The following is a 25,998-nucleotide window of genomic DNA, read 5'->3' as shown; positions in this document are numbered from 1 at the left end:
AAATACCTGTGGATTCCAATACCTGACTGTTCTACAGGCACAGAAGTAAAGTGTTAGCTGACAACAAACTTTCCTTAGGTTACCTCTTTGCAGACACTCACGGACCTCCTTTTTATCTTTAGGTACTTTGGGGGTTGGAAGGGACAGAAAGGCAGAAACATCCTGTCCGAGCTTTGTGTGTGGGTAAACGCGAGTTCTTTTGAAACTGGTTGTCAGTTCCCTGCACTGTGTCTTACATCTTTGGTTTGGATGTGCAGTTCTACATTGTTCTGGTTCGTGTGTAGAATTACAAACCCCAGACAAAACAGCGATATGTCTAGGAGAAATCCCCTAGCCGTCGTCTGTCAGCACAGACAGGACTAAGGTAGCAGTTCTAATAAGTTGAATTATAAAGTTATTTTGTGCCCACCTCCATAGTTACCTGTTAATTGACAGGTAATTAACAGTTACCTGTTAACTAGGGTTCAGCTACAGGTAAGTCCTTGTAGGAGCCTGCCTTTTTTGGAATGCAGTTGGATGCTTTATGTGTATACGGTTCTGTTAAGTTACAGAACGTACCGCCATACCAAGCCATCACTTCGTAGGTAAAAGGCTGTTGATCCTTTTCTAGCTTTTACCTGAATGATAATCGGTAGGGAAGGTGGGTGTGCCAGTTATTGACCAAATAGCTCTGACTTGGTTTGGTTTTTAAACATCTTATCATCAGCTGGGTTCTCCAAACCCCTCTGCTCAGGTTCCAAAGTGTCTGTAAGCGACTTCCTCCTCCAGGGCGAGCCATAGCCCTTCCTCACTTTCACCCAAAAAGCTTCAAGAAAGTAAAGTTTCTCATCACCTACCACGTCGTCAGCCAAGCCTGAGTGTTTGCTGGACCCTAGGCATGGTAACCGGATACATGTTTACACAGACTTCACAGTATCAACTGACTGTCAGAGTCACTCAGAGGGAAGGAGCAGGGATGGACCACTCACCCGCACAGGGTGTGAGGACCAGAGTTCGGATCCCCAGTACCCACATAAAGCTGTACGCGTTAGCCTGTGCCCATAACCCCTGTGTGCTCCTAAAGCGAGACAGAGGCAGAGGTGGGAGAATCCCCAGGAGCCCCAGCCAGCTCGCCTTACTTAGAGACCTGTGCACCCGTACTGACACACGACCACACAAAGAACACAAAAGGAATGAGATAGATCTTGGGCTGGAGAGATGGCTCAGTGGGTAAGAGCACTGACTGCTCTCTTGTGTGTCTGACGATAGCTACAGTGTACTTAACATATAATAAATAAATAAATCTTTGGGCTGGAATGTGAGCAGAGGTCCTGAGTTCAATTCCCAGCAATCACAAGATGGCTCACAACCATCTGTACAGCTACAGTGTACTCATATACATAAAATAAATAAATCTTTTTTAAAAAGGGGGATGAGATCTTGCCACTCTGCCTGTGATAATAGTGAGGGTGGACGGAGAGGTTGCGAGACGGTGGCTTCAGTCAGTCCCGTGGACACTTGTCCGGCAAGGCCTGAGCTTAGATGTTGTGTGCTCTTTCACTGCAAAACTGTTCTTCATTATTGTATTTTCCTCCCTTTTCTGTGAAGAATCCTACAGGAGAAATTAGACCAGCCTGTGTCTGCCCCGCCATCGCCTAGAGACATCTCCATGGAGATCGATTCTCCCGAGAACATGATGAGGCATATCAGGTTTTTAAAGAACGAAGTGGAAAGGCTGAAGAAGCAGCTGCGAGCAGCCCAGTTACAGCGTACGTGGCCACCCCGCCCTGCCCCCTTTCCCCCTCCCCCCCCCGTCCCCATGCTTTACTAGGGGACTTGCAGTTGCCGTAGTCACAGCATTACTTGTGACGCATGGACATTTGCACACGAGTTCCCGTGTTACTCTGGGGTCTATTTTTAGAACAGGAACACCATGGTGGGAGGGGCCATAATTTAGAATGCTTCCCGAAGATCATTTTGATAATCTCAAGAGGGAGACCCTGAATGAGCAACAGCCCAGGTGTCTTACTGCCTTCTGTTGCTGAGACAAAATCCTGACTTACGGGAGAGCGTGCTTACTTGATGCACACAACGGCATCGCAGAGGCAGGAAGTCAAGAGAACTGGTCACATCACATCTGTGGTCGAGAACAGAGAGTAGTTGATGCATACCTATGCTTGGCTAGCTTTCGTGTACACACACACATATACATACACACATACATATTTATATGTACACACGTGTATATATAATTATCAATCATAGTATAATCTATATATTTTATTAACTTATTAATATATCATAAACATAAACTATATCCAGCATTATATATATGAATAATTGGTATATATTAATATATACAAGTAAAATAAATTTCCCGAGAATTTCATATAATGTATTTTGATTATATTCACTGTTCACTCTTCCCTCCTAACTCCTTCCACACCCGCCCTCCACCATCACACTCTCATCTGTGATTCTGTGCATTACTTAGTTCACTGAACCCAGCCATGCTGTGTACTCAAGTGTGTGGCCCTGTCCCCTGCAGCAGAGTGGGTCTGCTGTGGGCCACATCCCCCAGGAAAGCTAATCAGGAATGGAACTGCTCACAGCGAACACATGCCTTCCTGTCAGTTAAGATAATTAAGATAATCTCCCACTACACTTTGCTGAGGCCCCTTTCCATGTGATTCTCTTATCCGACTTGACGGGTTGGGGGTGGGTGAGTTTGGTCACAACCTGTAACCCCAAAACTTGCCTGACTGCCTGTCCTCTCAGGCAGGAAAAAACACATTAATAGTGGAGAGCAGAGAAAGACGGTTTAGTCAGTGGCTACAGTGGGAAGAGGGGAATAGAGAGATCTAGCAGCCTCTCAAGTTTCGGGTCCTAAGTAGTAGAACCACCTTAATCTTAGCCCTGACTAGCTTACAAATATGAGACTCAGACTATAGCTGTTTTATTTGGATTTGACAATTAATGTGGGGTATCACCTAATCTACTTTTCTGTCTGTTGGCCTGGGTACCCCTCCCCCAGCAGTGTACCCCAAATACTTGCTGTCTCTCCTGGCCATGTGCTCATGGTCCATCTCCTCTTGTGGTCCCCACCCCAACCCCACCCCGTCTCCTCCTCCTCTCCACCCTCAGCCAGATCACTCAAATCCTGCCTACCTCCAGTCCCTCCAGTACTTGGCTTGCAGTCATTTTTATTTAACCAGTAGTTTTAAGGAGCAAGGTTTGCACAATGAAAACTTGTAAACCTGAGAATTCACGTGCAGGCCTAGGATCTTAGGTACAGAATTTGGCAGTACAATCCGCAGCAACAGACCAAACCTCCACGGGAACCCCTGAAGTGCGGTAGAAGTCTGTGTAAAGGGCCAAGGGTTCGCACGTCCGGGCAGCTCTGGTGGAGGCATGGACCTGCCCGCCCGCCGCCTTGGACCGTCTTCCTCCAGGCTCCAGCCTCCGCCTTGTACTTGAAATCTCTTCCTGGGAGACCGGTTCCGTCTGCCGCTTCCTTCTCCCAGTCTGAGATTCCTGAGGAAGTCACAGCCTCGTCTGTGTCCACTGCTTCAGTTAGTCTGAGTAGAATAGAAAACGAAGGTGTCTCTTTAGGATTTCATTTCTGCCTGTTGCAGTTCTAGATTCTATCAAATTGACAATTAACGCCAGTCCTCAGGCTGGGTGACCTTTGAGATCATGTTTATCTGTGCGATGCTAATGAATCTCTGCAGGAGCCCTCACTGCACTTTGGCGCTGTGAAGGGAGGACCATGAAGGGTGTTTGCCTGCCTTTTACCAAACTTAATCCTTGATGACATTTGCACATGGTATTTACCGAACAGATGCTTTTGGGAATTCATACTTAATATTTTGGGATAGGCGAAGTGTTGTAGAAACCAGGGTTCTGGGTTGCTGAGCCTGTCTAGGTGTCTCTGCATCTTTAGGGGTCTGCTGTACTTCTGATGTTCCGCTGTAGACATTTCTTCTTTGGGGTAATATTGTCCGGGAAAGATCCTCCCTTTCTCCGTTCCTGCCAGGTGAGCAGTCTGCACAGGCATACCTTGTGTGCATGCATACGTGTGCATGCATACAGAATTGCTTCACACCGGGACCTGTACAGTGAGCGTGACACTCTCTGCATCTGTCTTTTTGAAAACACCGTTAAAAACAGCTTGTCTTGCAGTTAGTGGTTCTCCCAGCTATCGACACAGCTGTCTTGGGACCTCTGAAAACGCCGACTTCCATACATGAAATGGTCCGTTCAAAGGATCCCTTCTCACAACGTTGTTAACTACATTTATTCATTTGTCGTGTGCGCACTTGGCCTGGTGCTCACACGTTGGTCAGAGAACAGCTTATGGGGCTGGGTTGGCTCCTCTCTCCATGTAGGCTGAGGGGAATCCAGATCAGTCTGGCAGGCTTGGTGGTGTAGGTGTGTCCCATACCTGAAGGACAATCTCACCAGCCCCAAAGGACCCTATGTGTCCCAGCTACTATGCTGTGTTGTGCTGTGTTTGCATGCGAATCTCCTTCCGCATAGTGTCTCAGGTGGGTCCTGAGCAGGCCAGCCCACTCTGTAGACTGTATAGTGATGGTCTCCGGCTTCTACCTCTATCTCCCCTGAAGGTGCATCCCAAGTAGTAGTTCAGTGTTCTCTCTTGGAAGATACATCAAGATCCTGGAGGCCTTCAGAGGTATGGCATGTCCTTATTTTTGCTGTTAACAAGCATAGACCCAGTAGTGCAAATTGACACAGGTCAGAGCATCTTGTGTACAGCAACAGGCTCCATCTGCGCCTCTGCTGTGGCCCTCGCTTGTGAGGATGCGGCTCCCATGTCCTCTCTGCTCCGGTCTCCTTCGCAGTCTGACTCACCCTTGTATCTTATACCCACCCTGATAATCCAGGATTATCTCACCAAGCCAGGATCCCTGGCATGATCACACCTACAAAATAAATCCCTTTTGTCTTTGTTGTGTCGAGTCTGTAGGCACCACCGTTGCTGTAGCTGCCAGCTCTGGGTGGTTCTCTCAGTCTCTCAGGACTCGATTGTAGTCCTCTGAAATGTTGGATGTTTTTTTAATCCACATAATCCTGAGGTGTGTCTTAGAGAACCACCTCCCGATGTTTGGTGAAACCAGGTGAGCTAGAGCAAAACTGCTCTGGAGTGCCGGTTTCTTTGGGACTGGGTAGTGTCACTCCTTCCCAGGCCGGCCGGCTCCCTTTTCTTTCCTCATTTGTGCTTGGCTAGGAGGCCCTGAGGGGAGAGGCGCATTATTCTCATCCCTTGGCACTCAGTGCACGGCTTGGTCTTGGAAAGGCCTGTGGATCTCCCAGAAGACATCTGTGAATGCTACTGTGATTTCCCCCCCACCTTCATACACACCCCAGGGTAGAAAAGGCTGGCTCCAGGAAGCCCTCGGTACTGTTCAGCTGGTTTTTAATAAGGCTTAAAGCAGTGGTTCTCTACCTTCCTAATGCTGTGACCCTTTAATACATTTCCTCGTGCAATGGTGAAACCCCCCCCCCCAGACAATAAATTGTGTTTGTTGCCACTTCATAACTATAATTTTGCTACTGTGAAAGATCTTAATGTAACTATGTTTTCTGATGGTCTTCGGGACCCCTGAAAGGGTCATTCAACCCCCAGAGAAGTCTGGCTTAGAGGACGCTGTGTTAATGATTCATCCCGTCTGTCTCTTCACCTTTGTGGATCAGGTGGCCTGCTCCGTGGGTGGAGTTGTGACAGTTAGTCCCTCTGCCTCCAGACCTGACTGGAGCCTCTCCGGGATTCTCAGTTTGAGTTGAGCCTTTTGGTCTGCCTGCCTTGGGGCTCTGTCCCCGGGTGGTCTGTACCTGGGAGGGGGACTGGGAACAGCCTGCTTGTGAGAGCGTCACTCTGAAGCTGGTTTGATGACACCCTCACCGACGGATGGCACCGGTGATTAAATATTAGGAGGTAGCTGAATGCATGGGTGGTGATATCTCTGTAAGAGAGCTGTGAGAGAGGAGGGTCACAGTGTGCCAGCAGAGGGCGCCCAAGGGAGGCCTTGGTCCCAGCCTCCTAAGCTTGGGTCCTGACAGTGGGAGTGCAGTGGGCACTCTGAGTGTGTGTGTGTGTGTGTGTGTGTGTGTGTGTGTGAGTCTCTGAGTTAAATTGATGTATTAACAGGAGGCCCTGCAGTGCTGCCTGGCCTGACATTCTAATCTCAAAGTTACTGATCCAGCCTTCTTCTGCTGAGTCTCCACATGCTAACTTCTTTTAGTTTTACAGTGTATTTTTGTTGGAGACAAGGTCTCCCTGTGTCGCCAAGGCTAACTTCGAATTCTCAGCCCTCCCGCCCTAACCCAACCCCAGGTGCTGGGAATATAGGCAGGGTTCCCGTGGCTCGCTGAATGGCAGTTTTCTCTTGAGTGTGCGTGCTAATTTTAATACTGTTCTTGGAGCCTTTGGAGTCTTCAGTCCTGGGAACTTTGGCTCTGTGGCCCCCTTCTGACTCTGAACAACCGTAGGCACGCCCAGGACTACCCGGTGCGTCCTATTGAACTGGGTGAGCCTCTGCGCACACAAGCATACTTGGGGAGATTTGATTTAAGCTGTTCATAGTAAAAGTGGGCCTTGTAGGTATCCACCCACACCCAACCACTTCAATTACAAAGACTTTGCATGTGAATTAGGCAGCGGGTTCTCCGGGCCATGTTCAGAACCGCTGAGAGATTGAGTATTTAGTCTACGCAGTAGGGTCTAATAATCGGAGCACTGTAATTTCTGGAACCGGGAGAGGTCAGGTTGAAGAGATGGTTCAGTGGTTGAGACTATTTACAGCTCACCGAGAAGATCTTCAGTTCCTAGTAGCTGTCATTTCAGCAGGAACGATCTGAAGTCCTCTTGCGTCCCTGGTACACTAGTGTCATGGCCATCAGAAGTCATTGGGCAGGCAGGATGGCTCAGTGAGGAAAGAGGCTTGCCACCAAGCCTGAGAACCTGAGTTTGATCCCCATTCCCAGAGGTTGTACACACACACACACACACACACACACACACACACACGAGGCTTTCATACACTCGGTGGGAGAGGGTTTTGTTCACTGTATAAAGTTCTGTTTTATAAGAATGTTTATCTGTAACTGAAGCTGGCACACTGCTTGTAAGAGTTAACTCCATCCATTAGCATGGTGGATATGCTAATGAGGGAGACAAGCGCGTCCCCCACCCCCACCCCTTGATGGCCTGCTTAGAGTGGACAGGCAGCCCAGTCTGTCTCCCTAACAGGACTCCTCCTAGCCCCCACAGTGCAGAAGGAAATCTGACAAGGCAGTCAGTGAAACTCAACTCTGGCTATGTCGCTGATGCTCCCGGAGGCCCCACCCAGCAGCCCTGCCCATTAGATGATTTACTACATGTAACTAACTCGCCTTGTAAACCTTGATTCTTAGGCTGAATTTTAAACCCCGGCCTCACGTGGTAGGGCAAGGACACCGCCGATGTGTGGGGGGTAATGATTGCGTGAAACACGGTTTAATCGCAAGCTCTGTCTTTCCAGATTCAGAGAAGATGGCCCAGTACCTGGAGGAGGAGAGGCACATGAGGGAAGAGAACCTACGCCTGCAGCGCAAGCTCCAGAGGGAGATGGAGAGGAGGGAGGCTCTGTGTCGCCAGCTCTCCGAGAGCGAGTCCAGCCTGGAGATGGATGACGAGAGGTTGGTGCCCCGCGCCCCACTCTCACGCACAGATACCGTCTCTGCAGGCCCAGGGCATCCAGTCCCCTCTTCAGGCTGTCGGTCAGATGGCCAGCGTGTATATGTGGTTTGCAGGCAGAATCAGCCACACACAGAAGTTGACCTGGAAACTTCTGTGTTCTGGAAGGGGAGAGCCTCACTATTTGTCGCTCGGACTGGGATGAACATCCTCAAGTCAGAGCACGCGCTCACGCTAGGGTCTGTGCGGGATTGAAGACCCTGCTTGCACTGCGAGGAAGAGCTGGAGCTTGTTTTGCTTTTAGATTTTTTTTTTTTTTTTTTGGCATTGATGTTTAAAGGAATGTAAGCAAAAGTGCTAGAGAAATAAATTGCCGCCTCCCCTATTTCTAGTAACGGGACTAAATAAGCTCGCATACTTGGATATAGATATCACAGGCACATTTAGCAGGGCCTTCTCCAAATCTGCCTTAATTGAATTGCAAACATTTCAGTAATTCCCCTTTAGATATATATATATATATTTAAATGTTACCTCATTCGTCAGTAACCCGTGCCAAGGTCTGACCAAAAAAAAAAAAAAAAAATCCTTGTTAAATTTCAAACATGACTGTATTAAACTTAGGTCATTTTCTTATCCCGTGACTCCCCGCGCTCTACCCCACCCCCTTCTCCTCCTTTCCAGCAGCCAGTCCTACTCTGATGTCTTTGTTTTAAACCCCTCTGTGTTTACTGTGTAGCTCCTGTGCATCAGCATCCTTTGGAAATAACTCTTCCCTTAATGATCCTAATGAGAAAGGCACCAGGCTGTAGGACTTACAGAGTAATGGCTGGGGTCTGGTGTGGTTTTCGTCGTCGTCGTTGTTGTTGTTTTGTTTTTCTTGACATGGTGATGGGTTTCGTAGACCGTCCCTCTGAAGTATGTCGTGTGCGTTGCCCATGTGCGCTCGCATCCCTTCCTTTCTTTTTCTTTCTTCCCCCTGATTGATCATCCCTCCGCCTCTCTTCCGATTTCACACTGTGTAAATGGCCTTTATGTGTCTGCAAAAAATAAAAAATAAAAAAATCCAGGCTCCACAAAGGAGAGACGATGCCATACGTGTCTCTGAGTCTGGCTCAGTTTGCTCGCTTTGGTTTCCAGCAAATAGCATTGATCCTGTTGTCCTTGTAACTGTGTAAGCTCCGTTGCACACACACGCGTGTGCACACCACTTTTCCCCTGTGGATGGACCTCCACGCACGCCCCACCCACAACTCGGCTGGTTGGAGCAGACCCCTAACAACATAGTTGTTCAGGAGTCTGTAATTCTGTGGCTTAAAGCCCCGTGGTGTCTTACAGCCGAGAATTGGCATGTCTGAGTCATGCGACATTTCCAGTTTTGGTTTTTTTTCTAGAAACTGATGTCGATGGCAGCCAGGCTGGTTCAGTTTCCACCGGAGCAGGAGAGTGCTTCTTTTTATCCACATCCCCACCAGCACTGACTCCTTGTTTCCTTAATAACAGTCGATCAAACCAGGGGGAGAAGCTCACAGTAGTTGTGACTGGCATCTCCCTGATGCTTAAGGATCTTGAACATTTTTTCTTTTCTTTTTTTTTTTTTTTTTTTTTTTTTTTTTTTTTTTGGTAAGAAAGGTAAAGTGTTTGCACTTTAACTTTCTTTTCTTTTTTCTATTAAGGTTTTTGTTTTTAGAATAAGTGCTTGCTTTGTTGCCCTCTCTGTCCTGGAACTCACAGAGATCCAGCTGTCTCTGCATCCCAAATGCTGGGATAAGGACTTGGGCCACCCTAGCCGTCCTGTCCACTGCTCACCTCGTTTGCCCGATTATTGATGAACTTGCTTGGTAATTTAGTGTTGACTTTTTAAAATCCCTACCCACTACCCCCTCTGTTTGGGGTTCTCGTGAGCTTTAAAACCCATGCCCACAAGGACAGGAGTAGGTCATGTACAATCTGCTCTGACCCCAGTGCACTGGCTAAAGCTAGGAGATAGCATTTATAACATGGGGGAGATATGTATGTATATACGTATGTATGTGTGTGTGTGTATACATATACATACATACATACATACATATATACATATATATATACATATATATTCTGCATATTATTAACACACACATGCATATATATGTTCTGCATATTATTAACCAACTGTCCCGAGACAGGAAGCCAATGTTCTATTTGGGGAAAAAATGTAATAATACGTCATTAACTTAGAGATTTCGAAATTCTCAGCAATTGGACTGATAAATGGACATACACTAATTTGACCTCACCAGGAAAACACAGAAATGGTTATTTTATGTAATAATGAAAACAAATCACCTGACCTGGGGGGAAAAAAAACCCATCACCTGCCCAATCTGTAACTCACAAAGATTGTCTTCCATTCTGTGGACTTTCTCTTTGGCAGCAGTTCTCAACCTGTGGGCTGTGGCCCCTGTTAGGCTGACATCAGATTCCCCTGCATATCAGATATTTACCTTACGATTCCTTAATAGCAAAATCACAGTGGAAAAAGAAGCTGCAAGTGGTTGGGGGTCAAAGGTCGCAGCATTGGGAAGGTTGAGAACTGCTGGTTTCCAGCATTTATCTTGTTTCCGTTGCTTTGTCTCATACAGTGCCTGTATCTTTAAGCATTTCCTCCCATCAACCTCAAGCTTTCCCGCCTCAAATCAGTCTTTGATCCCTTCGGAGGCCATCTTTTTAGTTTTCATTCTGCCTTGGGCTCAGCACCTCTTGGCAGGGAGGCCGTCCATTTTCTAGTGTGTGCCTCTCAGGCTTTCCTGAAAGTCAGGGAGTTGTGTGGATCAATTCGGCACCCCCTGTTTTATGGATGTGCCGTGCTGGTTTTATTCCGGTGGCTCAGTAGGATAGCTTAAATCTGACAGCGAGGCACTCTGAACCCTGTTCTTTCCGCTCAGGATTACTTTGGCTGTCTGGAGTTGTTTGTGCTTCCCTGTGTCTGTGAAGATTGTCCTTGGAACTGCGATGGGAACTATAGTTGTAGTAATCCTGGTTATCCATGCTAATGGGAGCTCTGTCCGTCCTAAGGTCTTTGTCAAGTTTCCCCTGCTTTAGTGTTTTATCACTGTTAAGGTCTTTTACTTCCTAGGTTAGTTTTATTTCTGCCTTTTTTTTTTTAAGATAATAGAATTGATTTCATGATTTCTTGCCAAGTTCGGTGTTAGTATATAGAAAATCTGCTGTTTTAGATGTTGAGTTTGTAGAAGAGTCTTGAGGGTTCTTTTTTTTTTTTTTAATTTTTGCCCCCAGATGAATGAATATATATGTATATATGTATATATAATATACACATATGCACACACATATATGTATATTAAATTTTGTTTATTTTATATATGTGAGTACACTGTTGCCATCTTCAGACACACCAAAAGAGGTCATCAGATCCTATTACAGATGATCGTGAGCCACCATGTGGTTTCTGGGAATTGAACTCAGGACCTCTGCAAGAGCAAATGGTGCTCTTAACCACTGAGCCATCTCTCTAGCCCCCAGGATTCTTTTTAATAAACCACGTGTGCAGATAAGATTCATCCAGTAACCCTTATTTGTAACCACTGTTTTTTTTGTTTTGTTTTGTTTTGTTTTGTCTGCTTGCTCTTGGCAAAGGCTTCCCAGACATACTGAGTGTGGAGGAGATGGGTATCTTTGTCACATTTCTGCTGTGTGACCCGATGCTTTGAGACTTTCCCGTTCAGTGTAACCTTGGCTATCGGTTTTGCTGTTCATCCCCTTTATTATCCTGAGGAATACTCTTCCATAGTTCCTTCCGGGCTTTTATCGTGAAAGGATGCTGGATTCCATCTCACACTGTGTGAGACCTAGGGTACCAGCTGGGGTGTCCTGGTTGGGCACCATGACCAAGGCAACTCTTACAAAGGACAACATTTATTTGGGGCTGGCTCACAGGTTCAGAGGTTCAGTCCATTATCATTTTGGGAACATGGCAGCTTCCAGACAGACGTGGGGGCAGGAGGAGCTTAAGATTTCTACCTCTTGTTCCTGAGGCAGCTAGAAGACTGACTTCCAGGAAGCTGGGAGGCGGGTCTTAAAGCCTACCCCAACAGTGGCACACTTCCACCAACAAGGCCACACCTAATGCCACTGCCTGGGCCAAGCATAATCCAGCCACCACATGGGGTCTGCTCCCTGAGGAGAGCGTGTGAGGAGCCACGCAGTCCTCTACTTCTGTTCACTAAAGAAATAGATCCAGAGAAATAGGTCCAGAAGACCGCCAAAACTCCCAAGCACTTCCTCTGGATGCTTTCAAGAAAACTGAATTTTTAAAATAAATGACAAGTTACAAATGGGACTTTAAAAGTTCTAGAAGAATGACAAGTTTTCCTCTTTAAAAATCTCTCTGCTTTCTGTCATTTGAAGAGGTTTTTTTTTCCCCTCAAAAGATTGTATTATAAAATTGTTCACCGTATATTTTATTAACTACTGTAAGACTCGGGGAAGCCCGGCGGTGGTGGCGCACGCCTGTAATCCCAGCATTTGGGAGGCAGAGGCAGGCGGATTTCTGAGTTTGAGGCCAGCCTGGTCTACAGAGTGCATTCCAGGACAGCCAGGGCTATACAGAGAAACCCTGTCTCGAAAAACCAAATCCAAAAAACCAAGGAAAAAAAAATAGAGGGGGGGGGGGCGTGGGAGAGGAGACCCGAACTGGAGCACGAAGCCCCTGTGCTTTGCGCTTCAGAGGGGTCATTCTGGGGAGATGTGACTCCCAGATAGATGGCTGCGTTCTTCAGAGCTGCCGTTCACTGTGGGAGTTTTGCTTTATTTCCGTTGCTTCTTTTTTTTCATTTTTTAGGAGGATCTCCTGTAGTCATGAGCTGACCTTGAGTTTGATCCCCTACTGCCACTCCAGATAGCTGGGATTAGAGGTGCACGCCCCCAGAGTGCTGGAGACAGCCGAGGCAGGACTTCATGTGTGCTATGAAAGTGCTGGCCAACTGAGCTATACAGGGCTATAGCCCTGCGTTTATTTTATTTTATTGTAAATTATCCAAGGTAGCATGGAGTTGCTGAGTACCAGGTTAAGTAGCACTCTGCACCCCATGAGTGAGCCAGTGTGATGGATCTCCGGGAAGGAGAATATCAGACACTCGAGATTGTAAGGGGTGATCTTAAACCACCTGCCTGTATGTATAATATAAGGGAACATCCACCCTGGTGTCCTGTGACAGGCTGTCCTGAAGAAGGGAAGGAGGCCAAGAGCCAGGCATCTGATTGAACTGGGTATCAACCGAGCTTCATTAACCTTTTTGCAAATGGCTAGGTCAACCCCTCAGGTGATTGGACACCGAGGCTGGCAGTGCTCTGGGGACAAGGTCCTTGCCTGTTTGGCCTTAAGACTAGGGTAGTTCGTCAGGAAGTCTGCCAAGCGGAAATCTCCCTGCATCAGCACTGTGTACTCGGTCCTCAGAGCAAAAGCCATCGGTCCCCATAACCCTACTTCAGCACATTCGGGCCTGCTGTGAGCTAGACTCAGCACAGTGTGGCCGAGCGTGACCCGCTCAGGGTGCCTGGCCCTGGTGTCTTCTGTTAAACTCTAATGTGTGACCATCTGCTTAAGCAGAGCCTGCCTTGTGAAACGGCGGCACGCATCCCAGGGCCATATTCGGCCTTCCGTGTGTTAAGTCTTGGAGACCTTGTTGGTTTTTGAGTTTCAAATAGATATCTCTGTGCTCCTGAGGTCACTGGTATGCCTTCGGGACAGATCCCTTCTGATGCCTATGGATAGCATGGCGGTGACAAGCCTCTGGGGTTAGTGACACTTGTGAGACTGGAGCTGTGTGGCTCAGGGGTCTGTACTAGAGACTTCCCCTGGGTACAGCCTCTCCGACTGCCAGGATTTTGTCCTCAGGTTGTGCCTTGAGGGTTTCACTCCTAGGGTTTCTTCTAAGGACCACATGCACATGGGTGTTTCAACCCCTTCTCCTCTCTCCATGCAGGTATTTTAATGAGATGTCTGCGCAAGGATTAAGACCTCGCACTGTGTCCAGCCCAATCCCGTACACGCCTTCTCCCACTTCAAGCCGGCCTATATCACCTGGTGAGTGTGTCTGTGTGTCTGTCTGTATGTCTGTCTGGGGCTGTTTGGGGGGGCTGTGTGTGTGTCTGTCTGAGGCTGTTTGGGGGGGCTGTGTGTATATGTCTGAGGCTGTTTGGGGGGCCGTGTGTGTCTGTCTGAGGCTGTTTGGGGGCTGTGTGTGTCTGTCTGTCTGTCTGTCTGAGGCTGTTTGGGGGCTGTGTGTGTCTGTCTGAGGCTGTTTGGGGGGCTGTGTATATGTGTGTGTGTCTGTCTGTGTGGCACTGGGAATTGAACCCAGGGCCTCACACAGGTTTAACTAAATGCTCCCTGCTGGTTTAGCTAGCTCTTTCAGTATGCTTAATTAGCAGCCCTGGTTGTGTTCTCTTCTTGTGTGTGTGTGTGTGTGTGTGTGTGTGTGTGTGTGTGGTGTTTGTTTATTTGTTTGTTTTAATCTAAGTCACCATCAGTACTGAGTGTTGGTTGAAGACCTTAAACACAAGGACTCTGATTTTTTTTTAATTATTATTTTATTATTTAATGTTTTTTTTTCTACTTTTTAACTCTTATTTTTGAGGATTTCATATCATCTGTCTGCCCCTCTCTTCCTCAGTGTTCACTGAGCCTGTGGTGGGGGTGGGGTGGGGGTGATGGTGATGATTGATGAATGATGGAGGAGGAGGATGATATGAGGATGATGCTGATGAAGGCTGTGTGTGTGACTAGTCTGGGGATGGGCGGGGTCCCTGGGTTGATTTCCAGGATGTCTTCCTGTGCATCCTTTATGGATTTCACTTTTGCTCTTCGGTCATAATCTCAGCATTGTTCTCTTCCCTCGTGGAAACAGAAGCAGCAGCCACTCACGGGGTGACTTGCTCTGGGTCTCTGTGCCAGGAAAAGGCCAGGCTGAACTGCTTTACCCAAAACCAGTGCTCCCTCCCCTAGCACGAGCTACCTCCTGACCCTGGCAGTGGCCCTCGAGCCAAGCCTCGCTGGCCTGGTAGATTGCCTGTGCAAACAAGACAGATAGCGTCGTCCACTGCTGGCCTTGCCTTTCCCAGCAGGTTTGTCTTCTTCTGACCCCAGAATACTCCTCAGTGTCCCAGGCAGGGCTTGGGGCTCCCGTATAGGTGAGCAAGTCTGAGCTCCACCCTGAGTGGTGGGGAGGCCTGAGGCAGGAGGGGTGGGGAGAGAGAGAAGGCTTGCATCTGGAGGCTTTGTTTCTGCGCCTGCTGATGAAGGAGCCACACATGGACTAGAGGGACAAGCGGGGAGAGCGGGTGGGGCGCCAGGTTGGCAAGAGTCACTGTAGAGGTGGCCTTGCAGAGGCTCTTTTAGGACCGTGGTTCGTCTTGTCTGAGGTCATACTTACGACAAGGATTTCCCTTAAGATTCATGAAGGGGATGTGATGTTCTAGAGTCACTGTAGTTCCGACAGTGTGGTAGAACCTTCTTGGCTTTATCAGTTTGGGATCTAGCCAGGACTACGGTGACATCTGTTGTCGTTGTCGTTGTTGTCATGTGGATGGATAGTTTTTTGGTGTCTGCAAACCAGGTGTGTCCAGGGTTCTCGGAGGTCAACAGGGAGCACTGGGTCCCCTAAGACTAGAGTTAAAGATGGCTGTGCATTGCCGTGCTTTGGGTGCTGGGGATCAACATCAGGTCCTCTGGGGGGAACAAAAAAAGAGTAGCCAGTGCTCTAACCACTGAGCCATCTCTGAAGCCTGCCATGTCCTCTGAGGAGATGCTCAGAGCCAACAGTAGAGAGTCCCCCACATGGTGACAACTCTTCTGTTGGAACTGTGAGCTCTCCAAATCAGAGACCAAGGACAGGCCCAGGATTCCTGTCCAAGCCATTCTTGCCAAAAGGACATTCCGAGATCTGAATTCATATCTCTAGTCTCCGGCGGCCTTACGCCTCACCTCAAAAGCTTGTCTTAGCTGCCCCTCCATCTTCCCGAAGACAGTGCTGGGGCGCCGTCACCACAATGAACATCTCATTTTATCTGCTGACTTACTGGTGTAGGAGGAAGGCTTCAGTCAGGAGTAAGGGACAGGGGGAAGGTTATTGTTTAGCAGGTAGAAATGCCAAGTCATGTTGAGTGCACCTTACTACCTTATCTAATCTAGTTAAAGGTAACACAATTTCTAGAGGAACGTCATTCCCAAGGAAGCAGCAAAAGCACCACAGTCAGGGGTGCGGTTTAACCCCTGGTAAGGATATGACAGAGTCAGGAGCCTTGGGGACCTAAGCTCCGAAAGCATGATAGATAAAGGCCATCTCATTATCTGCACTGAGATGGTTCTGTCAGTACTGCCTAGTGATATTGTCCCCTAGCATTTTGGGGACACTGTTAGTTTCTCATTGAAATTCCTGATGGACATATTTCTTAAAAAGATATTCCTGTCCATAAGTCGCTCAAATGTGTACTGTATGCAGATTTCCAAGTCCAAGGAAGTTCACTGGTGTGTGTGTGTGTGTGTGTACTTATACAAGTGTGCATAATACACATGCATGTGTGTATACATGTGTGTTTATATGTATGTGTGCATGTGTGTATACATATGTATGTACATACATGTGTATATGTGCATATATACATGCTTGTGTGTGTATGTGTGTGTGTACATATGTGTGTGTGTGTATGTATGTGTGTGTATTTTTATATTCCTGGACTAAAGAGTGGGGTGCATGGTAATTAAGATTTGAGAAAGAATAAAAATTAGTGAGACCACCAAGATTATATAGAAGGTTATAGTCCATGCGGCCTAGGGAAGAGGGTTAGGGAAAGCACACTAATACCTTGTTTAGTCTTGCAGTGATCTTCCGAGGATTCTCCAGCGCTCCTGTTTGCTAATGGTGGGTCCTGTAACACAGTGAGACTACATAATTTATCCTGTGGCTCAGAATCACAGTCAGAGATTGTCACGGAGATTGTCACTGGCTGCCCCTGAGCCCCCGTTGCCCTGATTGATTTGGTGTCTAGGGTCAGGCTCGGGGTTAGAGTTAAGAGTCATAGGACCGGATGTTGACCGTTGAGAGTTGCTGGCCTAGAGATCAGAGGTGGAGAAGGGGCAGCAGTAGAGGGTCTGAAGATTCTTGGTGGCTTAACATAATTTAAATTTATTATTAATTTTTTAATTAACCTAGTTAATAGGCTGGAGGCTTGTTTTTATTTTTGGTTTGTTTCTTGAAAGGAACCTCTTTTATTATTTAATATTTTTAATGTGTATGAATGTGTTACGTGCGTGCGTGCGTGTGTGTGTGTGTGTGTGTCTCATGTGTCTACTTGATTCCTTCAGAAGTCAGAAAGAGGGGCTTGGGTCCCCTGAACTAGGCTCTACACCCCCGTGTGAGTGCTGGGACTCGGTCCTACACGAGGGGCGAATGCTCTCCTGAGCCATCTCTCCAGTCCCGAAAGCCATCTCTTGAACCCTCTTTAAAACTAACAGTGTCATTTTCTTATAGATGCATCTTGGGTTTTCAGGAGCGGGATGTGTGCGTTTACTCTTTTGCTTTTTCCTCTTGTTTTTGCTTGGCGGTGAAGTCCAAAGCCAGACCTTGTGCCCGCAGACAACCCTTCCACCCCTGGTCTTACCCTCACTTTCCTCAGAAGTAGAGTTAGGGTTACTGCACCGAGGCTGTAACCTTGAAGACAAGCTCTCCAGTCTCAGCTAATCAATAAACAGCACGTTAAACGACCACTTTGGTTTCGGAGACTGGCTGACGTCATCAAGTCGGGAGATAAGTTCTCAGCATTTGGTGTCAAGGCCACAGCAAAGTCATCCTCTGAGGAGGGACTTGGTGCATCTTTATGGAAACGGACAGTGAAGTTTGCTGTTCCCGTATAATTCAGGGCAGCAATAAATGGCTAATACGGCTTGGCACTATGACCTGCAGCTCCTCAAAAGAAGGTGGTGACTCTGGTCCCTGTCTAAACCCTTGTCCATTGATTTTTACTAAAGCCACTTGTGTAGCTCTGTATTTGTTAGCGCTGTGACCAAACTCCTGACTGGAAGCAAGCTAAGGAAGAGGCAGAGAGTGGGCTACAGCTTGTCAGAGAAAAACTTGGGGGGGGGGGCGGGGGCAAGAGCCTGAGGCAGCTGCTCACACTGTATCCTCCATCAGTGAGGCCCTGGGGTCCCCTCTGAGTACTACCTACCTACCTCTCAAGGGTTCTCCAGCTTTCCCAAACAGCGCCAGCTGCTGGAGACTACGATTGAAGCACCTGCACTTGTGGTCGTGCTGGGGGTTGTACTGGCTGGTTTTGTGTGTCAGCTTGATACAAGCTGGAGTTATCACGGAGAAAGGAGCTTCAGTTGGGGGAAGTGCCTCCATGAGATCCAACTGTGGGGCATTTTCTCAATTAGTGATAAAGGCGGGAGGGCCCCTTGTGGGTGGTGCCATCCCTGGGCTGGTAGTCTTGGGTTCTATAAGAAAGCAGGCTGAGCAAGCCAGGGGAAGCAAGTCAGTAAGGAACATCCCTCCATGGCCTCTGCATCAGCTCCTGCTTCCTGACCTGCTTGAGTTCCGGTCCTGACTTCCTTTAGTGATGAACAGCAATGTGCAAGTGTAAGCTGAATAAACCCTTTCCTCCCCAACTTGCTTCTTGGTCACCATGTTTGTGCAGGAATAGAAACCCTGACTGAGACAGGGGTGCACGTTGCACACTGAAGCCGCAGCCAGAGCCTACCTACCCTTGCGGTTTTTCCAGTTAGATACTAGGAGTCCACGGTATAGAGTGCTGGATTCATGCACTGTGTTACCCAGACCAGTACAGCCTTTACTTTGGAATATTTTAAGTATGGTTAATTGAATCCTACCCTGGGGGCCTATCTAATAAGAGTCTGTGGTGTGTGTGTGTGTGTGTGTGTGTGTGTGTGTGTGTATAGAGGTGTACCTGTGTGGGCGGGCACACATGGACTTGGTAACTAGAGGATACTCAAGCATCCTTTCTCAGGAGTGAGCCATCCAACTTGTGTTTTGAAGTGGTGTCTCTCGTTGGCCTGGGGTTTGCCAGTCAGCTAGGCTCACTGACTAACAAGATCCAGGGATTGTTCCTGGCTCGCTGTATGGTTGATGGTCACATCCTCACTCGTGTCCTCACGCACGGGCAGGAGGAACTTCACCGTGGACTGACCTGTCTCCTCAGCCCTGATAAGTGTGATTGCAAAGCACCATGGGAATGAGGCTGGCTTCCAGGTGAAGCCTGCCACACATGGCGGTGGGGCAGAGCGTTAGTGGCCACTGAGTCTTGGCTCCTTCCAGAGAACCATGGCAGGTGTGGTTGTATCCTATATTGAGTCAGGTTGCAAAATTTGCATGCACACACATTCTTAAAACAGACACATGCATGTGCACACAGACATGCATACAGACACAGGTGCATACAGACACGTGTGTACATACATAGATACCTATGTACACAGACATAGACACCTATGCACACAGACATGCATACAGACACATGTGTGTACACATAGACATCTGTGCACAGACACATGTGCACACAGACAAGTATGCACATACACAGGTGTATACAGACACATGTGTACACACACATAGACACCTATGCACACATACAGACACAGGTGCACACAGACACATGCGTGTGCACACACAGCAGTTAGGTGTTTCCACACTTGCTGATTTACCCACTGTTGAAGCACAGATATTCCTTTCAACACTGTAGTCCATTTGATGCTTGCGTACGGTGTAACATAAAAGGGTTGTTCATTTGTTTGGTTTTTGCCTGTGGATTTGCAGTTTTCCCAGTGTGGAAGAGACTGTCCTTGTCTGTCCTCGTCTCTTGTCAGAGGTGTCAATGGACTATGACCAAGTTCATTTCTGAGCTTCCTGTTTTGCTTTGCTTTTTAGCCGTCCTCGGCTCCCCTGGTACTTGGTGGGATTTTTTAATACCCCTTGCTACCCAGCATTCCACTCAGTAGCCCCACCCCTCCGCTTGTCTGGTTTTATTTGTGTGTGCACCCGAGACTGCCCTCCACCTTTGCAATTTTCCAGACCGAAGATTCTAGACAGTCAGGCTGCAGGCAATACAGAACCTTGCCGCCCTTCTGTTTCAGGTCTTTCGTACGCAAGTCACACGGTTGGCTTCACGCCGCCCACGTCGTTGACTCGAGCTGGAATGTCCTACTACAACTCTCCAGGCCTCCACGTTCAGCACATGGGGGCCTCCCATGGCATCACGGTAAGTGTCCTGGTCTCATGGGGGAGCTGAACTGAGGGCTGCTGCCGTTGGCAGTTTGCCACGTCATGTCTTGGGTCCCCTTTCCTTCCACCTGTGGAGTGTTCCCACGAGTTTAACATGAAGTTATGGTGTTAAAACTAACGTCCTGGGATCCCAAGACTCAGGTTCGCTTACAGAAATCGCCCACTAGGAAATGTGATTTGAAGTGTGGGCGGTGTCTTTACTGAACTTCGGCCAGCTATTTACCATAAAACGTTATCGGGGGTTTCTGTAGCATCTAAAAATGGCTCTCTTCAATATCTGCGGTTTACTGACCCATGGTGGCCTTCATAAAAGTTACCATGGCTTCTGGTTCCTCTCCTGCATCCAGGAAGGCCAACTTCATCCAGCTCTCAAAGCCTTCTTGGGAAGGCTGAGAGATGGCTCAGCAGTTAAGAGTACTGTCTGATCCTCTAGAGGACCTGGGTTTAGTCCCCAGTGCCTACATGACGGCTCACAACTGTGTGTAACTCCAGTTCCAGGGGATCCAGCCCATGAGGCATGCACGGGGTGCATATATTATCTGTGCCAGGCAAAGTATCTATACACACAAAACAAATACATCAAGGTCTCCTCCTCCGGAGAGTTGCCCTGCACCTTTGACCATGCAGTTGGCTGAGAGAACAGGAAGACATGCAAGAATAGGAATAAGAGGTTCAAAGAAGAGGTTCAAAGAATGAGTGACGTCATTCGGGGTGCCTTTGTAAGTCTCGAAGTTTGAAGGACTCCTGTAAAGGTAGAAAATGTTGTTTCATGTTTCCTCAGAATGAGGAAGGAGCTGAATGAAGGAGGAGATTGGGGACACACCAGTAGGGATAATGCGACATCATCATTATTGGACATGAAAGATGCATTTTCATTCTGTATGACGTCTTTGCGGACTTGGGTTTGAACATGACCTCCTATACCTTTTCCCTACTAGTTCAGGGACCACCAGTGACAGAGAGGGAACCGGTGGCTCTCTCGCCTGTGTTAGTGTGGGTTCCGTTCTCTGATTTATCCTTTGTTGGAACTACCCCAGTGTCCCAAGCTGACCCCGTCCTTGTCCCTTTCTTCCCTTCAGAGGCCATCTCCACGGAGAAGCAGCAGCCCTGACAAGTTTAAACGGCCCACGCCACCTCCATCTCCCAACACACAGAGCCCGGTCCAGCCGCCTCCGCCGCCGCCCCCGCCCCCCATGCAGCCTGCGGTCACCTCGGCAGCCACCACGCAGCCCGCCCCCACGCAGCCGCAGCATCCGGTGCACCCCTCCTCCCAGCCTTAATGCATGAGCTTACTCGGAATTTCCAGTTGGGACTCGTCTGATGGAGCCACCTTCTCAACGCCAAAGGCTTCTTCTCTCCCGACGACGTATTTGGATCTGCTGCGTTTGCACTGAGGTTACCTACCTTCCCCTCCTCATCGTGCCGTGAATGTTCGTCGGAACCGCAGCCGAGGTTGCGGGTCCGCAACACTAACCAGACGACTTTCTCCACCGGTGTTTTACTTGAATCTCCGTGTCTGTCATTCCCCGGCTGCAGCGTTGCTGTCTGGTATCTGGTAACGAGCAGCAGTGTGCAAACCCTACCCCGCCCCCCGGGGGCCCCAGGGCTGCTTTTTTTTCTTGGCTTTTAGGTTTGTAAAATAAGAAGGGAGATCTTTTTTATAACTATTCTCTGTGAATTTGCAGGAAAATTACCGAGCTGTTTAGAAACCCTCCTTCTCCAGGTCAGTGACGTTTACCGAACATACCAAGAGTTCAGCACTACAGTTCAGACCTTTTTTTTGCAGACCTAACTCACTGTAGGATTGGAAGTTAGATGAACCGGTGCCCACAACATGTAGTCTAGAGCTTTCTACAGACACTTTTTACAGATTGTTTTCTGATGTAAATTGACCACCACCGTGTCCCTTGCGAAATGGCCTACGGAAACAAATCACACAGCTGTCTCTCCCACGAGCGTGGGACGGGAATCATTGCCTATTAAGATGTGATTTTTCTTTTCCTGTCTCCATGTTAATCCACCTAAACCGACACGAGTGGATAGATGCCTTCCCACTAACGGTCTCGACGGCTAACTGGAATGTAGGCTTAGATTCTCCGCTGCAGGGGCCGTGAGATTGTAACAGAGCCAATACGGCTAACCCTTCCCTTCTTTTGTGCTGTCCTGAGACAGGGTGCAAACAAGTACCTTCCAGGTGCAAAATGCTGTGTAGCAACAGACAGACACCCTAGTGTGATGGCTAAGGAATACTTGGTAGGTCACAGAGTAGCAAGCAGTGGAGCGCTCCAGCTGTGACAGGCACTCACTTTGCCTGCTCTCAGCACCGAGGAGAAAGTTCTGACGAGAAAGTTCTGATGGCGATCTCTCGCCATTCATCCAGCACAAATCCTTCACCGGGGTGGGGGTGGGTGGGGACACCCAGTGGTTCTTTTGTGACCTTTTGTCTCTGTCTGTCCGCAGTTACTTTGTGCTTTAGTAGTCAAGTGCTTCCCCTGCCTGTGTTTGCATATTTATATATGCCGTGGATGGAAATAACTTACTAGAGAATGTATATTTTATGATGAGAAGTGTCACTCTGTTGGATATAATCAGAGAACTGAAAAATTAATTTATCGGTAATTTTTAAGAGTTCATGTGTGTGACAAACCATCTCTAACAGCAACTTCTCGTGGAACACACTCCCGAGTACAAGGAATAATACCCCTGGTGACATTGTAGATAATTAATATTGTACAGTCTAGAAACCTCCATTTTTGCCTTTGAATGCATATTTAAGAGTTAACAGAATGGAAAAGTGTTATCAGATAATAGTGTTTGACCGCGTTTTAAGAACTTGAGAGTAAGAACAACCGTAAACTGAGAATGCTATCTTCTAGTGACCAGGAAGACACTGTTGGCCTATTAAAGTTTTATTTATAAGTTGTGTGTGATTACAGGCCATAGTATGGGTTAGCAGACATGGGATAGAGTCTGATATCTCCAGTCAAGGTTTTCAGTGTCTGACTAACCCAGGCATTTCTAGCAGTTCCACGCCCCTCTTGGTACATGACCATTCCAGGGAAACTGAGGCTAGGCAGAAGAATTCTTCCTTCACGGTACAGTCTTGAGGCTTTTTGGTTTTTGTTTTTGTTTTTTTTTTTTTTTTTCTTTTGAAAGAAATACAGTATGTGTTTACAAGAATCTTTTCTGGGATTGTAGATTTCAGTACTGCTGGCAGCTTTATCCTCCAGCACACAGGTCCGTTCTGGAAAGTTCTTCCCCCAGTGTCTATCAATTGAGTTACCTCCTAGAAGCACAAGTGTAAAAGCCCCGGGGTACGGCGAGCGGAGCCTTTGAGAAGTAGGTTCTTGACATCAGACTTGTCCCGGAAAGTGTACTTTGGATTCCTATCAAGCCATCCATGAGTTCACCTCAAACCCAGCCCTTCCCGACAGCGCCTCTCAGTCGGATTCAGTTACCGGTCCCTGCAGGTGTTAAGAACCAACAGAACAAACACTAGGATCTGAACGTAGGGTGTTTTGTGTCACTCTTGAAGCACGTAGCAATAGGTAAGAGAGCCAGATGCTAAGCCCCCAGGGACGGGAGCCCTGTTACTGTGGGCTGGGCGTGGCTCGTACAGGTTCAGTTCCCTACTCTCACAGGCTAAGGCTAGATTAAAATCAGTAGCCATCCTCAGCAGGTGAGAGCAACAGTAACCTTCAGTGGCTTCATTTCCTGTCTTGTTGACAGAGACCCTCGGGTACCACTGTGCTGCTACTAGGGCCAGGGTTCTGCTCCCCGATGACCTCGCCTCTGTACAGACCCAAGTCCACGCACCCGGCACCCCAGCACCTCTGAGCTCTGAACTGCTTTCTCTCGTCAAAGCACGCTGGCATTCTAGACAGAATTCTTGACCTTTGGCAGACATGCAAGTGTTTGGTTTTCCTTAAGTGTCTTTGTTGACGGGAAGGGCGTTTCGATTCTGAAATCCTGAGACACCCACTTCATGACCATGGGATGACCAGAATGTGGCTTTGATGGCTTGTGCTGCCGTGCCTTCGCCATTGGCTTCTGATTCAAACCAGAAATAATCGATAATGTGAATTTGTGTTGATCCTTCAGTTGTAGGAAAACAGTGTATAACACCCCGACCCCACCCCCACCCCCGTTGTTAAGTAGATGTGAACCCGCCCTGCGCAAGGCCCTGCCTGTAGAGGTTGCCCAGGGAGACAGGAGAAAGCCTGGCAGTGCGTGTTTCAGAAAGTTTATTTTTAAAAAACACTGAAGGAAGTTTTTCTTTGTGACTTGATCTTCTGTCTAGTTCTCGTCTAATAGGTTAAACCAATGCTTGAGAGCTCGTAGCGACGCCTACCAAAGACATGCGTAGAAAACCTTCTGAGTAATTTCCAAATTATTAAAGAGCCAGCCATCGATGCTGCTTCATGGTTCTCAGGAGCCATTGTGAGAGACTAAAAGATACTTAAGGGTTTTTTTGTTTTGTTTTAATTTCTCTCTTATTTTTTTTATTTTTCATTTTTGATAAAAAAAAAATGTGTTAGCCTAATGTGTTGGGGAGCATTTCCCAGAATGCTCAGCAGTTGTGATTACCGGTCACGCCCAGGTCACCTCTTCCGGAGTGACCGATGGGATCCTCTGTGCTGTGCGTGCTAGCATGGGTGCTGTGTGTGTGCACGTGTGCGTGTGTGCATTCATGCCTTAACTCGGGTCACTGGCTCAGCTCTGCTGTTGGACTTGGTCCTCACCATCATCAGATTGTATTGTGCATCTCGATCTGAACTTCATTCTGGTAAAAACAAAAGCAACAATGAGGTTGCAGGCAGCACAGGCTGGACCGCATTCCTTTGGAAGAATGTCCACTCAGATGGACCCTGAGACGTCTCCACGGACTTTATTTGGGACTTTGTTTGGAAAGAGAGCCGACCGTCAGTTGGGCCGGGCCGATTGTCAACCAGGAAGAGGGGAGCGCCGACGCCAGCGTGCCCTCCGCCTCTGCCTGTCCGTGTGCCCCGTGCGTTCGGGTGGTTTGTCTACAGCTTCACTAGCTTGCAGTTCAGGTAACGGAGGCAATCCCGACATTATCCGTTGGAGTTTAGAGAGATGTTAAGACGTCCGGTTAATGTCTTATTTACTTTATGTTGATGAGTCTTTAATACATGTGCTGAATCAGAAAAACCTAAATAAAGATAATTTTTTAAAACGTACTCCTTGTGACCCATCAACTTCGTCTCGTTCTCTCTGGTCTCTTGAGTTGGAAATGGTGATCAGTGAGTCACTGGTCCCGACAGACAAAACCACATTCCATTACAAACTCTAAAGGCATCAGGAGGAAGTACTTTTAAGGGCCAGTGTGGGATCCTTTTTTTTTTTTTTAAATATACTTTTAAAAAAAGTTGCATGTATTGATATCTTTGCCTGCATGCATGTTTATGCACTGCCTGTGCCCGTGGAAGTCAGAAGAGGGGCATTGGCTCCCTTGCATCTGCAGTTACAGGTGATTGTGACCCATCGCGTGGCTTCCGGAAATCGAACCCAGGTCCCCTGGCTACCCTACCCACCCTGATGTTGAACTTGTAATTGAACTGTATTTTCAGACTCAGTAAACCCAACGGGCGTTATAAACTGAAAGCTACACTCCCAAAATGTCTCACGTGGGCCTGTACGCACAGACATGTGCCATAGGACATTGTATGGCCGATGGGTTGTCCCAGAGGGTTACAATGGCCTGGGCAGCAAGGCTGGCATGAAGTACTGTACATGTATGTAGTCTGACATGGGTCAACCTATGACATCAACCCTGTGTGAACATCACTTACAATTTGTATGTGATAATTGGTAATTTTTAAAATGCATGCCTACTTATTGAAAAGTTTACTCTTAGGCCAATAAAATTGCCCAGCACATAAATGTTTCCACTACAGGCCTGATAAACCTGATGAGTTTGAAGCCTCAGACCCATCTGATAGGAGAGAGAGAGCCAACCCCTGCAGATTGTCCCCTGACCTCTGACAGCCCTTCAGTGCACACATG

The 25,998-nt window shown here is 47.8% G+C and overlaps 1 protein-coding gene across 1 annotated transcript in view; it reads left to right on the top strand.

Annotated features, from left to right (window-relative positions):
• The window catches only part of Ccdc6 (coiled-coil domain containing 6), a 98,745-nt gene extending 73,573 nt beyond the window's left edge, over window positions 1-25,172 (top strand). The window contains exons 5-9 of the mRNA XM_052163405.1: window positions 1,588-1,748; window positions 7,521-7,677; window positions 13,663-13,763; window positions 19,824-19,948; window positions 21,051-25,172. Coding sequence (XP_052019365.1) covers window positions 1,588-1,748; window positions 7,521-7,677; window positions 13,663-13,763; window positions 19,824-19,948; window positions 21,051-21,251 — 745 coding nt within the window. The 3' untranslated portion in view covers window positions 21,252-25,172. The remainder of the gene's footprint in view (window positions 1-1,587; window positions 1,749-7,520; window positions 7,678-13,662; window positions 13,764-19,823; window positions 19,949-21,050) is intronic.
• Window positions 25,173-25,998: the final 826 nt, after the last annotated feature.

Source organism: Apodemus sylvaticus, chromosome 19, assembly GCF_947179515.1.
Source record: "Apodemus sylvaticus chromosome 19, mApoSyl1.1, whole genome shotgun sequence".
Classification (NCBI taxonomy): Eukaryota; Metazoa; Chordata; class Mammalia; order Rodentia; family Muridae; genus Apodemus; species Apodemus sylvaticus.
The sequence above is the reverse complement of the archived record's forward strand: the minus strand, read 5'-3'. Positions and strand labels throughout refer to the sequence as shown.